The sequence below is a fragment of the Rhipicephalus sanguineus genome, chromosome 5, assembly GCF_013339695.2.
Source record: "Rhipicephalus sanguineus isolate Rsan-2018 chromosome 5, BIME_Rsan_1.4, whole genome shotgun sequence".
NCBI lineage: Eukaryota > Metazoa > Arthropoda > Arachnida > Ixodida > Ixodidae > Rhipicephalus > Rhipicephalus sanguineus.
In genome coordinates this window covers 187,744,521-187,759,126 of record NC_051180.1, presented here as the reverse complement: position 1 = coordinate 187,759,126, position 14,606 = coordinate 187,744,521, and the positions used below count along the sequence as shown (strand labels likewise).

General features: G+C 49.2%; 1 protein-coding gene across 1 annotated transcript in view; it reads left to right on the top strand.

Moving 5' to 3' along the window:
• The window catches only part of LOC119394522 (tight junction protein ZO-1), a 521,713-nt gene that overhangs the window by 23,547 nt on the left and 483,560 nt on the right, over positions 1 to 14,606 (top strand). The window contains exons 2-3 of the mRNA XM_049416099.1: positions 4,245 to 4,292; positions 4,345 to 4,469. Of these exons, the coding sequence (XP_049272056.1) occupies positions 4,245 to 4,292; positions 4,345 to 4,469 (173 nt within the window). The remainder of the gene's footprint in view (positions 1 to 4,244; positions 4,293 to 4,344; positions 4,470 to 14,606) is intronic.

Below are 14,606 nucleotides of genomic sequence, written 5' to 3'. Positions count from 1 at the left end.
AAGTCTCCAGGTTTCTGCTCCGTAGGTAAGTACCGGTAAGATGCAGCTGTTATATACCTTCCTCTTGAGGGATAGTGGTAGATTACCATTCATGATTTGATAATGCTTGCCGAATGAGCCCCAACCCATCCTTATTTTTCTAGATATTTCACTCTCATGGTTCGGCTCCGCGGTTACTACCTGTCCTAAGTAGACGTACTCCTTTACAACTTCCAGTGTCTCGCCACCTATCGCAAAGCGCTGTTCTCTGCCAAGATTGTTCCACATTACTTTAGTTTTATGCATATTAATTTTCAGACCTACTCTTTCACTTTCCGTATCCAGTTCAGTAATCATGAGCTGTAATTCATCTCCCTCGTTACTCATCAATGCAACTCATCAATGATAACTGGACAGCGCGCACTATACCATTGCGAAGGCTTGCCGGTGTTCGGGTTTCATTTGACGCGGATAGTACATGCCACTAGTTAACACGTGAGAATTTTTGTTTCCGAGAAAAAGTTTCCGAGAAAAGCAAAAGTTTCCAAGAAAAAAGTACAAAAACCTCCAAAAATGTTGTTCTGAAAAAACACGCAAGGATTACATAGAGGTATGCCCACTTTTCCTGTCAACTTGCTGAAGAAAAAGGGGCAAAAATTAATTTTGAAACCGCCAGTGCCCAAGTGTGATAAATTTTCTGAAAGATAAAGACATTCTAAATCATATGATTGTAAAATCTCAAAATCAAATTTTTTGACCAAACGAAGTCTCACCCCACTTAATTTTCACAGGGATTTGTTAACCTCAATCGAATGCATGGCAACGGGTGTTTCTTTTCTCTTTTTTTTTCCATTCATCTCTGATCAGAATTTTGTGCCATGAGCAAGAATCTAATCCATGACGTTGCACACAGCAGCTTAAGCCATGTTGCTGCCAATGCTGTACCCCCCACCCAAAAGTTTGCGGGACACGAAATTTCCGAAAAAGAAGTATTCCCGCTTTGTCTGAGAGCATAGCCTCCAAATAGATGTTCCATTCTGTAGTAGTCCTTGCGATCTACGCAGCTACCTGCTAGGTAAGAAGCGCAGTGCACTAACAGAGCAGAAATTCGTATTTAAAGTGGAGCTCACGTCCCGAAAACTTTTCTGGGCGTGTGTACATCATTTAAAACTGCAGTGCAGAGGTCTCAACGGAAATCGAATACGTTCACATCCATGCCATGCAAATATTTCTACAAACTCCAGTCATCGTGAAAATGTACAACGTTTGCTTTTGAAGAGCATAAGGTTTTTATATGACTGTCATCTACGACGAGCAAATCGCAATGTGTTGACCTAACAGAATTGTGCATTAGAGGCAGTGACTCTTCTTTTTAAAGGTGTGACTTGAGAAAATAGCAATGTGCAGAATGCAGACACACTTTTTTGCCCACCAGCGCCTGCTCCAAGGGTGGGGCTCTTTAGTGGGGCACTCGCAGTGATGTCACTGTTTGCAAACAGGGAGAGGTCTACTGATTACTTTCCGGGCCAGACACTTATATACAACACGAAAAGGAAACAGAAAGAGGAAAAGTGAGAAGAACAGCCAGAACCAAAAATCACATGTTGCACATCACTTAAACATGTCACTGTCCACAATAAACACTTGCAAAGCAATTATGTCAAAGGCTGCCTTTAAAAATTCAATTTCTTTTTGAGATAGGACAACTAAAGCTGAGCTGATGCGGTTTTTGCTGGTATGAATAAGAAAAGCCTAGATAATTTCTCTGTTTGATTAGATGCACACTTCAACAGTCTGGTGTCCAAAAAAGACGGCTTGTATTTGCACACTGCAGTGCGTGACCAACTTACCAGGATGGGTAACAGTGAGCATGCGTGATAGACCCTTTTCATAATCCGTAAGTGCACTTCTCTGCGCTGCATATTCGCCCAATTAATGGCGGCACCTGTCATGTTTCAAGGCGAGGGGAGGTCCTAGTTGCACGTGCTTGTCTATTATGCATGTTTGTCAAGAGAACTGAGTCTACATTTTCCATGTCATCGCACAAGCAAACTGTGCTTGAGCACGCTGTTTACAGAAGTAACTATAGTTGGATACAACTTAAGAAGTCCAAAGAGGCCCTGCCCAGATGACCGAAGCACGGCAGCTGACCGCCTCTGTGACTGAACAAATAGTCTCGCTCATGCACTTGGCAATGTTCTCTGAAGGCGGGGTCACTGGCCGCCCAGCTCATGATGTCAGCCTGGTGGAGTGCGCACCCATTGGTGCCGTTGACTTCTAAAGTTGTATCCGACTGTATAGCCACCAGTAGTAGGGCTAACTGCATCGCAGGAAAGCTAGTTTTATAATTATGAAAAGGGTCTATTATGTTCTCTCAACTGTGCATTAAAGGGGTCATGAACCACTTTTCCAAGTAATGATCTAATGGCCTCAGTATCGGAGTGTACTGCCTCCCGAATCGATTGCCGCAAAAATTTCTCGAATCCGTCAAGAATCAGCGGAGTTACGGGGGTTTGGCGCACGCTCCCAGCGCTTTCTCTCTTTTCTCGTGCCGGCGAGCGCACTGGAAGCTAGACAGGGAGGGATGGCATGGGGGAAAGAAGTTACGCCAGCGCGCGTCATGAAACGCGATCGCTCTCCCGCTGTGATTCGCTTGCGCGAGTGCGGCTACCGTGTACTGAGGAGTGCGGCGCCGGCAAGTGACGGCACCCCGCGGCAAGAAGCGCATCTGATCCGAACGCCGCTCTCGATTTACGTCGGCTATCGGCCAATAAGCATGCTATGTCTCTTGCGACGTACAGCGGACAGACGCCCCGCCCACCGACGAGAGTGAGAACCGGCCTCTGTTTGAAAAGAGGGTGCCTGGGGAAACGGCAACTTCGCGCTCCGCTTGTGGCCATTACGCGGCGCGCACGACTGTAATATTTGGCAGAGCAGTTCATAGCCGTGTCAGCTTTCCGCAGGATGTGTTTTTTCAATCAGCCCAAGGGGTGCTTCATGACCCCTTTAACAAACCAGCCCATCTTGCCAATGTACTTGTTGGAAGGCAGTGAAATGCAGCAAACGACTTCATCTGCATAACCCACAAGCTGATGTCCTAATGTACAGCTTAAAGAAAATAATTACGCATGCTCACTGTTAACCGATCCTGGTAACTTGGCCACACACTGTGCTGCGTGCAAATGCAAGCAGTCTTTTTTGGACACAGAACTGCTGAAGTGCGCATCAAATCAAACAGAAAGACAAATTATCTAAGATTTTCTTGTTCATACCAGTGTAGGCTGCGTCAGCTCACCTTCGATCATCCCATCTCAAATAGAAATTGTTTTTTTTTAAGGCAGCCATGAAACCTGAGGTGTAATTGCTTTGCAAGTGTTTGTTGTGGGCAGTGACTTGTTTATCTGTTGTGCAACATGTGCTTTTTGGTTCTTGCTGTTCATTTTGTTTTTTTTTTTCTTTCTCCCTTCTGTTTGTGTTGTACATAAGTAAGTGTCTGGCATGGAAATAAATCAGTTGCGAGTATATGCATCACCCCGCGTGTGGCTTTCGTTTTTCTTTTGTCAATGTCTGGCAGAGTGAACAGTCACGAAGTTGTAGCCCTCATAGCAGCTTTACTTTCATAGGCACGTTACACATCTTTTGGAACACCACATTGTATGAAGTACCCTAGTCTCAAGATACTGCAATCCTTTTGTTTCAAGCGGATTTGTGCTGACTTGATCAAATGGAATTCTAGTGAGGTGGTGTCGACTATGTCCCTGGGTTGTATAGACATTGATTTACTGTACTAGCACTGACAGACTGATGAACTGAAACAGCGCAAAAATACATAGACACAGTGGAAGTACCGTAAAAAAACCCCCCCAAAAACAGGACATTCCTTCAGCACTGACGGACTGTCCGGGCCACTCTGGTAAAGGTACAGTATTCCATTCCGGAGGCAGAAAATCATGTGGCTGTGAGAACAGCATTCTTGCCTTCTAAGTGAGAGAGCTTTTTTCGTCATCATAACATCACCCTAATGTCAATTGAAATGTCAAATATTGAGCAACCATAAATGGATACAGTAGGAGCTCGTATTGTCTTTCTGAACCTTCCAATTGAGTATAAAAATCTACCCTATTAGACACATTTGGGCCTCCAGCTGGACGTTCGCGTTCACACTGACTGCACCAAAATAAACTAGATTTACCTTTGACTGGTTTCCTTGTACAGACATCCTTCCCTGTGATTACAGGCAGTAATGATGTGACCATGTATTACAGGGCGGTGAGCGGACTCGCTGGGAGCACCACCACGTGACACTGGGGCGGGTAAGTACTGTGGCCAGAAATGGCAGGATGGCTGCAGGATTGCTTCCCGCAGGTGCCTGGCTACGGGTTTGGCATTGCTGTCAGTGGTGGCCGTGACAACCCACACTTCACCAGTGGCGAGCCATCGATTGTCATCTCAGATGTGCTTCGAGCCGGACCTGCTGAAGGGAAGCTCCAGTACGTACTTACCCCTTGCTTCACCAGCTGCCACCCCCACAGGGTCAATCATTTTAGGGCATATGTAAAATCTTCAGAATGGCCTATTTCGAAAAAGCTTTTGCCTCATTTTTTTAGCATGAGCATAAAATGACAAAAATATTTTTCATGGGCATGGTGCATTTGTTATTCATTAACAATAAAACAAAAATGAAAAAGAAAGTAATGTTATTAAGGCAAAGCCTTGTGTCTGGTAATGAGGGTTGCATGGTGAAAAGCTAGTGTGTACAAAAAAAGCCAACACAGCAAATTAGCCTGGAACAACCCACGCATCTTGTGGATCCATGCACGTGAGCTGTATGTATGCTGACTTCATCGTTGTGGCGGTTGCGTGATGAAACATTTAAAAAAGAGCAGAAACTTTGTTCAAGAGACTCATCTCATCTCTGCAAAATCCAAGATGATTAAGAAGAAGACAAAATAGGCTTGTGCAGTAGAAGTCTTGGAAAGCATCTGCAGAACAGTCCTGTAAAACAAAGGAGCATTTACATGACTCGACTTACTGACGTTTAGGAGAGCTAAAGCCCTACAAATGACTGTACGTGTATGAGATTATGATACTTAAGGAAAATTAAATGAGGTAGTAAGTTTAGTAAGAAGTTAATTATAGGATGATAATTGCATCAAATTAAGTGAGTACTGAGTACGGTCTATGCAATGCCACAGCCACGTTTGAGCGTATGATGGACTCTCTGCTACAAGGGTTCAGATAATCAACATGCCTTTGTTACCTAGACAACGTCCTTGTATTTTCTCCTACATTTGAGACCCACCTTTAGCGTTTGTCAGCTACTCTTGACGTCTTTCGCAAGGCTGGGCTCATTTAAGTGTCACTTCGGCTGCCGATGGGTCAGTGTTGGGCCACCTCATCGATGCTTCCTGTGTGCAGCCGGTCCCGTAGAAAATTTGTGCAGTCACAAAATTTCACGTACCCCAGTCAGTCAAAGACGTCCGATGTTTTGTGGGACTGTTTCTACTTCAGACGGCTCATGAAAGATTTCACAGCAATCGCTGATCACTCACTGACCTGAAGAAAGACCTGCCTTATATTTGGCGTTCCACTCAAGTGCCGCTTTTTCACACCTCATCACAATTTTGATGACACCGCCTATATTGAACCACTGTGAACCGTCCGCTCCTACGAATGTCTGAGCCGATGTCAGTGGTCATTGGATCGAAGCCATCAGAAAAGTTGAGTTCTTCTTCCGCGATCTCAGGATTCGCAATTCAGCCAGAGGCTGAACATTGGGCTGGTGAAGTTCTTGCACTCAAGGTGCCCCGTCAGAGACTGTCCTTGCGGTGACTTGCACGTCAGAGGCTTGGAGATTATGGCAGAAGAGTTTTATATACTGCAATGGTTACAAAAGGAAACTTATTTACAACATATTGTAACGTACAAGAGCAACTCAGACAAACACGATCCAACACAACTCCATCCTTTTTGTTCTCTTTCACTAGACTCCCCTTCACGCGCCAGTCACTTCGTTGGTATGATCCACTACATTCGCCACCCCCTCTCTCCCAGAGTCGGAGCTTGAAGACGAAGAGGCGGGAATACAAAAATCACGCGGCACATAAAGTTTCAACTGTCTTGCATGGGCGGGAAAAACACGGTTTCGGCTTTTGGTGCCCAGTTCTGGAATAACTTCCAAGCGGAACGTAACAGGGCCTAGTGCTTTCACCACCCGAAATGGACCCGAAAACCGGGGAAGAAACTTCTGGCAGCGCTGTGGCGCACGCTGGGTGCGTCTAACCAGCACTAGGTCTCCCGGTTTGAAAGCGGTGTAATTCTCACGGGAAGGCGAGCGGAATTTCGCCTGGTGATGCGCTATGGCCAGGTGCGCTCTAAAGCGAGCCTTCCGAAGGAGCTCCGCAGTACTGGTGTCGCCCGGACGGTGGTGCGCCGTTGTGTTCAAACCAAAGAAACTCTCTTGCGGAAGCCTTGGCGTCCTTCCATAGACAAGTTTGAACGGTGACTCCCATGTGATTTCCTGCTGTGACGTATTGAGGGCGAAGACAGCTGCGGCAACGTATTCGTCCCAGTTGTCATGACTAGGACTCACGTACGACGACAGTATGTCCTTTATGGTACGGTTTGTACGTTCCACCAGACCGTTTGTTTGTGGGTGCTGAGGGGTGGCCGCTGCATGTTGAATTCCATGGTTATTCAATAGGTTTCTGAATGCACGCGATGTGAAGGCCGTGCCGTGGTCCGTGATGAGCAAGCGTGGTGTACCGTGTCGAAAAACGATGCACTCGTTTATGAACGTGAGGACGTGCTGCGCCGAAGAGTTAGGGACGGCCCTGATTTCGGTCCACTTCGTGAGATAGTCCGTGGCAACAATGAGGAACCTGTTGCCGCGCGACGTACGTGGAAACGGGCCCATGTGGTCAAGTCCCACTATCTCAAAAGGCGTTTCCGGAGGATGAATAGGTTGCATGGGGACCGGTGGCGGATTTGTGACGGCCTTCCGTGCCTGACAGACCGTGCACGACAAAACGTAGCGGGAGACGTCAGTCTGCATGCGCCGCCACCAAAAGCTCTCTTTGATGCGTGCCAGCGTCTGGTGAAGCCCGAGGTGACCGGCAGTCGGGGTGTCATGGCACATGAACAGCACCGATTGTTGCATGGCTGCAGGCACGACAGGCACACACGACCCATCCTGATGATTTCGGTGAAAAAGGATTCCATCTTGGACGACATAAGACGCAGCGAGACTTTCACGACGACGCTTGGGAGTGCGTACTTCCCCGGACAACCGCTGGATTATATCGAGGATTTCTGCGTCTTGTGGCTGTGCGGCGCGTAAATCAAGCACTGCGGTGACTGGCGAGGTGCCGTTGAGAGCTGTCGGGTGGCGAGAAAGGTAGTCAGCGTCCTGATGGCGAGCGCCACTCCGATGGACAACGGAAAAGGTATAATCTGGCAGCTTTAGAGCCCACCTGGCTAACTTAGCGTTGAGGTCTTTTTTTTGTTTGAAGCCAGTGAAGGGCGACGTTGTCGGTAACAACCGTGAAGGTTTTACCATAAACGTACGGGCGAAATTTTTCGACTGCCCAAACTACCGCCAGGCACTCAAGTTCGGAGGCGTGGTATCGGCTCTCTGGTTCACTGAGCCGGCGGCTAGCATAAGCGACCGGCCTCTCCTGGCCGTCCTGGTTAGGTTGCAAGAGAACAGCTCCGAGGCCAAGCCCGCTGGCATCCGTGTGTAGAATAGTCGGCGCATTCTCGTCATAGTGCGCGAGTGTCGGTGGTGCCTGAAGGGCAGTCTGGAGGTCGCGGAAGGCAGCTTCTTGATCGGGACCCCATTTCCAGCGAACTTCTTTCTTCAACAATTCGTTGAGAGGTGCTGCGCGGGAAGCGAAGTCAGGGACAAAGCGCCGGAAATATGAAGCAAAGCCTAGGAAACCTTTAAGCTGCTTAGCCGTGGTGGGAGGCGGAATACAGGCGATGGCTTGGAGCTTGGTCGGATCAGGGCTCATGCCTTTGGCGCTGACTACGTGTCCCAAGTAAGTAACTTCCGAGAAGCCGAAGAAGCACTTTGAAGGCTTAAGGCAAAGACGAGCGTCTTGTAGAGCACGCAGGACCATTTCCAAGCGCCTGAGGTGTTCGGGAAATGTAGGAGCATAAACGATCATGTCGTCTAAGTAAACCAAAGCCATCGACCACTTCAGATGCCCAAGAACCCGGTCCATTAATCGCTGAAATGTAGCGGGAGCGTTGGAGAGGCCAAATGGCAGGCGGTTAAACTGGTATAGTCCGTCGGGAGTTGTAAAGGCGGTCTTCTCAGCGTCCTTTGGGTCTAGTTCCACTTGCCAATAGCCAGAAAGAAGATCCAACGTAGTGAAAAAACTGGCACCATGCAGGCGGTCAAGGGCATCATCAAGACGAGGCAATGGATACACGTCCGGTTTGGTGACACTGTGTAGTCGTCGATAATCTACACAGAAACGAATCGTGCCGTCTTTCTTTCTGACGAGTACTACGGGGGACGACCAGGGACTGGACGAGCGCGATATGATACCACGTTTAAGCATGTCATCCACTTGCTTAGCGATTTCTGCGCGTTCAGAGGCAGAGACTCGCCGCGGGTGATGTCGAATAGGAATTTCAGAGCCGGTATCGATTCTGTGCTGCACCAAGGGAGTGTGGCCGAGCTCACTGGGTGACATGGCCACGCAGTTACGGAATTTTCGTAGAAGTGCTTGAATCTCCGATTTCTGTGACGGAGTTAAGTTGGGACCGAAGTTGAATTCATTCCAGTCTAAGGGCGAAGTAGCTGGTGGGGAAGGTGCTCCGGGCTGCACTACTGCCACGACAGACGGGGCTTCAAGGTAGGTACAGGTACCGAGAACGGTGTCTGACGGCACGCGCAGGTTACTGTCGGACAGATTGAAGACAAGCACTGCAAAGGTATTGCCGGAACAGTGATGAAGGGCCCACGGCATTGCGAATTCACCTCCAGGCCGGGAGCAAACGGCGCTTTCTACAAGAATGTCCGTGTTGGCAAAAGACTTCGCGTGGCTGTAAATGGGCACCCACGCAGCAGACGACAAGGGTATGGTAACTGAAGTTGCCGTAATCACAGGATGCAAAAGAGGTGATGATTTTCCAACTTCGGGTTGCTCACTTCTGTTTGCACCAACGGCCATACACGTCCTCGTGTTTGGAATGCCGAATTGCGAAGAAAATTTAGTAACCAGACTTTTCATCATGTGGTAGAGTGCAGCGAGCATGGAACAGACTTTGTGAACAGTGCTGTAAATGACTTGATGTAACGGGAAATACGACTGCCAAGGACAAGCTTTATTGGAGGCTTCAAGAGTTGCTGGCGGTGGTATCGACGTGGTAGATATCAGGTCAATGGTGCAATCAGTGCCGCTAAACTGCAAACGAACGCCAAATGCTGCACACCAATCACAGCCTAAGATCACTGGCACACACAGGTTTGGGACGACAAGGAACCGATGTCTCGCTTTCTTCCCAAGCGCACAAACATTCAAGCAGACTTCGCCTAGGCTAGATAGAGCAGCTCTGTCAGCCAGGACGAGATGGGGTTGGTCGACCTTTGCAGGGTTCACCGAAAATCTTCCAAACAAGAAACTCGACGTGAGAAAACTGAAGGCAGCCCCTGTGTCCACAAGTGCTTCAACACGCTGCGGCGGATCTCCAAGCTTCACCGGCAGAGTTAGCATCTCGGTGAAGGGGCCAAGTGAAAGAAGAGGGGCTTCAGTCATCATGCGGGGTCCTGCCCTCGGCGGCCCGCATTGTAGTTTCCCAAGGGAAACTTTGCACGAGCAACCGAGTTTGGCAGCGACTCGGGCATTCCAGGGCACTTACGAGCAAAATGCCCAACGTCGTTGCAGTGGTAGCCGCGAAACATCGCTGTAGGCTCGTGTAGCCGAGCAGGAGAGTTTCGGGCCCCGGAGGGCACGTCCGTGTAGGTTGGCCTCCGGTACGCACCTTCAGCTGCTTGCGAGCGTTCTTGTATCTCTGCCTCAAGAGCGACGGCTAGAGCTGATGGTACGTCGATCGGACGAGCGAGGCGGACGAAGCGCTGGACGTTTCTGTTATTGATGGGGTCAACAAAGGCATCAGCAGCAATAAGGTCCATGGTTGCGGTAGGGCAACCCTACAAGGCCTTCCGGGACAAGCTATCGACGTGAGCAGCGAGTTCTTGAAAGTCTCGCTGACCCTGCCGGACGTGTTTCAGTTGTGTGAGGTAGAGCTGAAGAAGATGACGGTCACCAAATCGGCTTTCGAGCGCCGACACCAGTGCTTCATAGTTCGAGCGGATGCCTTGGGGAATGTACTCGAGGTATTCAGCCGCGGCGTCACGGAGTTGCAGAACGAGCACCTGGGCTTTGTCTTGAACTGTCCAGCCGTTTAGGGTAGCAACAGACTTGAACTGCACCAGAAATGCTGCCCACGATGTGGTAACATCAAAGGTAGGTGGTGGAAGGTGTGCTCCAAAAAACCGAGACTGAGCTCGACCGATGTTGTTTTGTTCGACCGACGTAGACACGAGTTGCTGACGGTTAGACTGTGCCTCGATGACAGAGACCCGTACAGCTAGGTCTGCGACGACGTCATCTGCCGTGGAGGTACGCTGGGCAAGCGCGGTCTCAAGAGATAGCAGACGAGTAGCAAAGCGAGTCTCGAAATCTTGCATGAGGGCTCTTCTGTCGGCCTCACCTTTTGAAGCCAGGGCTTGTAGGCAATCTGCCGTAGGTAGACTGGGCCCTGTGCTTGACTGTGGAGGGGGAGTTGGTGCGCCCTGGACATCAAACTGCGACGGAAGATGCTGACGGGTTGCGGGTGGCGGGATGTTTGATGAGACTGGGGCTCCCGCGGCCTCTGCGAAGCTTCCCTCCGTAGTCGGGACAGCAGGTCCCACGGCCGGCGACGACGTATCGTCCTCCATAGGGTTCATCGCTGAACCACCGACTATTGCTGTCGCCGCGGAAGCCTTGCTCCGTGTAAGCATGGGTTACCGTTGTCACCGCTGCCACCAAATGTAACGTACAAGAGCAACTCAGACAAACACGATCCAACACAACTCCATCCTTTTTGTTCTCTTTCACTAGACTCCCCTTCACGCGCCAGTCACTTCGTTGGTATGATCCACTACAATATTTACAAGTTCTGGTCATTTACTTTGGACATCGTCCAACGTCGGGAGACCCGAGCCCTGCTTAGCAGTCGCACAGCTCAGACCATATTGCCGTCCCCTCCCATGGTCCTGCTTTTCTTTTTCTTGAAAACCACCCACCTCCCCCTCCTGGTGGTCTCGCCGATCTTGGCATCCCTGCAGCTGTACACGTGGGGAAGGTGCTCCACAGGAGAGAGAGTGGCATTTCTTCCCGGTAGCGCCCACGCGGGAGAATTTCCAGTTAACGACGCCCGTATGCCGCCACTGGCTTTGCTCGCAGCCTCAACTTGCCCTTGATGACTATCCTTGCAGTCCAGTAATAAAGCTTTGAATAACAGAGAGCTGAGCTAGGCGGTAAGTATTCATGTTAAAGAGACAGTTGACTTCTCTCTTGTGTCCGTGTTTGCACGCCCTGTCTCTTTAACACGAGTCCAGTAATGGTGGCATTGTTTACTGCCCAGGTGACTGCCGTCTCTATCCGCATGCCTTCTCTCTGTTTGCGTAGGGCGACGTTACGGGCATACCGGCGCCATCGGCCTCCCCCTGGGGTGCTGGTTTTTCTGAACCTTACACCGTCTTAGTGCAATGCCAACAAGGGCACGACCGCGTCATCGCTTGCGGCAGCCGCCTCCTCACACCTGCAGAGCAGAACTATTCCATTATATAGAATGTGAATGCCTTGCTCTTGTCTGGGTAGTCTCCAAGTTCCGTCTATATTTAGATGGCATGCTTTTCTCTGTAATCACAGACCACCATTCTGTCTGTTAATTTCGTCGCTAAAGGATCCTACTGGCTGGCTCGGTCACTGGGCCATGTGACTGCTAGAATATACCTACACAGTGATGTACAAGTCGGGACGCCTACATCAGGATGCAGACTGCCTATCTTGTTATCCGGTAGATGAATTGAGCACCATCGCTGACACCGACACTGTCACGGATCTTCGGACAACAGCTGGCCAGAAAGAACGGACGAGGCGAGAGCGTTACACACAACTATTTTAATTACACACAAAAAAGAAAAACACACGTTGTTATCCCAAACCACTGCAAACATTAAAAAGGAACACACAAAAATAAAACTAGCGCTAAACACAGTTATCAGTTGAGTAACGGAAATAAACAGCTAAAAGTACGAAGCGTTCATCGCTTACACCATTCGCGGCGTTCTGTCCCAGAGGCAAGGCATTGCGAAGGCACAGGCGTTGAAGTCGGCGTCCGAGTCAATGCCCCAGGCTTTAACCGTGGCCGAATGCGGGCTGGCGTTGTAGATGAGGGTGGGCAGCACCGGGTTCAGTGACCTGGGCGTCGCAGGTTCTTGAGATGGCCAGCGTCTCCCGGGAGGAGAAACTGGCTCAGTCGAAGCCTACGGAGCGGTGCCGTAGGTCGGTGCGCTCGTGCCAACAGCCGATGGCGCGTCCTGGGCGTTGCTGGTAGTCCCAGGTCCAGGTCCGTGGACGTGTCCTCAAACAGGCGGTGGCTACGGTACGATGCCGTAGCACGAGGAAGAGCCGGAGCGCCCGGAACACAGGCCGGCAACGCTCGTCCCCAGCTTTCCAAGCTCACCCGCTGCCGTTCGAACACTCAGGGCCACCTCTGGCCACGTCACCTTCTTTTCTATATCGCCCACTTCATTCTCCTCTTCTTCCATCCTCTTCGTTCGACGTCACTCTACGCTTGATGTCGTCCTTTTCTTCTATTACATTTTCCTGTCACATCTTACATGTGACAGACACCAACGCTTGCGTCTTCTGTTTTCCAACTGATCCACATTGCCAACGAGCAACGCCGTGATGCGTCCTTGCATGCTATTGTCACGTTCACGTGGTTGTGATGGGAAAGAAAGGACAATGCAGCTGGTGAAGACGAAACGCTTTATTGGGCGAACTTGTGCCCACTAAAAAAAGCAACATTCAAAGTGGAGCGAAAGCGGCAAGCACAGATGTCTGTCGTTGGTAATCTGATCAGCGGTAAGGCTCATTGGCATTTATGCATGCGGCATTGAAGATTCCAGCCTTATCGTTGGTGGCCATGTTAGTTCCAGAATAAACGCTACTAAATAATCGAGAATGTTTGACATTCCAGTGTGGCGCAGCAAGGCAGTGGTTTCACAAGGAACGGGTCGGTTACATAAAAATGGTAAAAGAAGCGTGCGTGGCATTGCCCTTCTCTGAAAAAGCATCGTCCGGATGCTCAAGACAGAGCATGGAAGAAAAAAAAAGTGTGCATACTGTGGGGTCTGAAGAAAGCGCCGCGTCCGGAACACATGGAGATAGTTCACGCCTTCGGGCAACAACCAACACGTCTACATTTATTAACCTGCTTTTACCTCACAATGAGCTCGCCTGCCGAATCTGATACGCAACTAGTAACCTTACACAATGCCAATACAATACACAGAAATTATAACACACACAATGTACCGCGTGTGCGATGTCACCGACGTACAACTCAACATGAGGGGCCTGTGGGAAACGAGCTGCGGTATCGTCCCCCACAGACCCACCGGGAGAGACGTCCATCCACGCACGCTACCAAACCCCAAAGAGACTCGCTGCTGTTTCCTGTACATTGGCCTAACCTCCCAAGCGGCGCTGCCGGCACAACCGCGCTAAGCCTGCATTGCGCGAGCACAGCGCCACCGCGTGCTCGGCAGCTGTTTATGCTAACTGCGGCTAATCTGCGAGACGTGCTTGCGCCATGAGGCGCAAACGACTTTACAGGGGGGTAGTACCCCCACATCCACACAGCAAGGGTCATTTTGGCCCGTTATATCTCGTGAACGAAGCAAATGAGGACATATGATAGTAAAACCGTGTTTTCACTGACATAAGCGCTTTTCGATAAAAAATCGTTGTCAATATTGAGACTGGAGTTTTTTTTTGTATTATTTTTTGAAAATGAGCATTTCTGAAAAAACTCGCTTTTTCAACAATTTTTTCTTCTTTCACGCTGCTTGTAGGAAAACTATCTTCTGCAGAAACGTTGCATAGGCTCTGTTCTATAATTGACACTGTTTTGAAATTTCTATGTGAAATAGGAAAGGTGCCAAGGCGCATCAAACGTAGCAAACTTTTTTGATTTGGGCCGTGTTTGCCATTTTTTAAAATTGTTTTCCTTTTGAGGACGGCATAAAAAACGCATGGATGTAATTCACAGTAATGTGTATTAAAACCAGCAGAACAAATTTTCTAAACGTTTATAGTTCGCGTTAATTTGGCCGTGAAATACGAAAATATTGCAGTGAGCAGAAACAAGACGCCCACGCTGCCACCTTCAAATATTATTTTGGTGTGCTGGGAGCATTTTTTGAAAATAAAATTTTCGGTTCCGTGGACTTTGAATGTGCCCACATAACATATAAACAACCCAGAAAAAACAAAATATCACCCGGACATGCATGTTTGATCTCTTGTGGAATCACCCTCCAGCACATTCAAGGCATG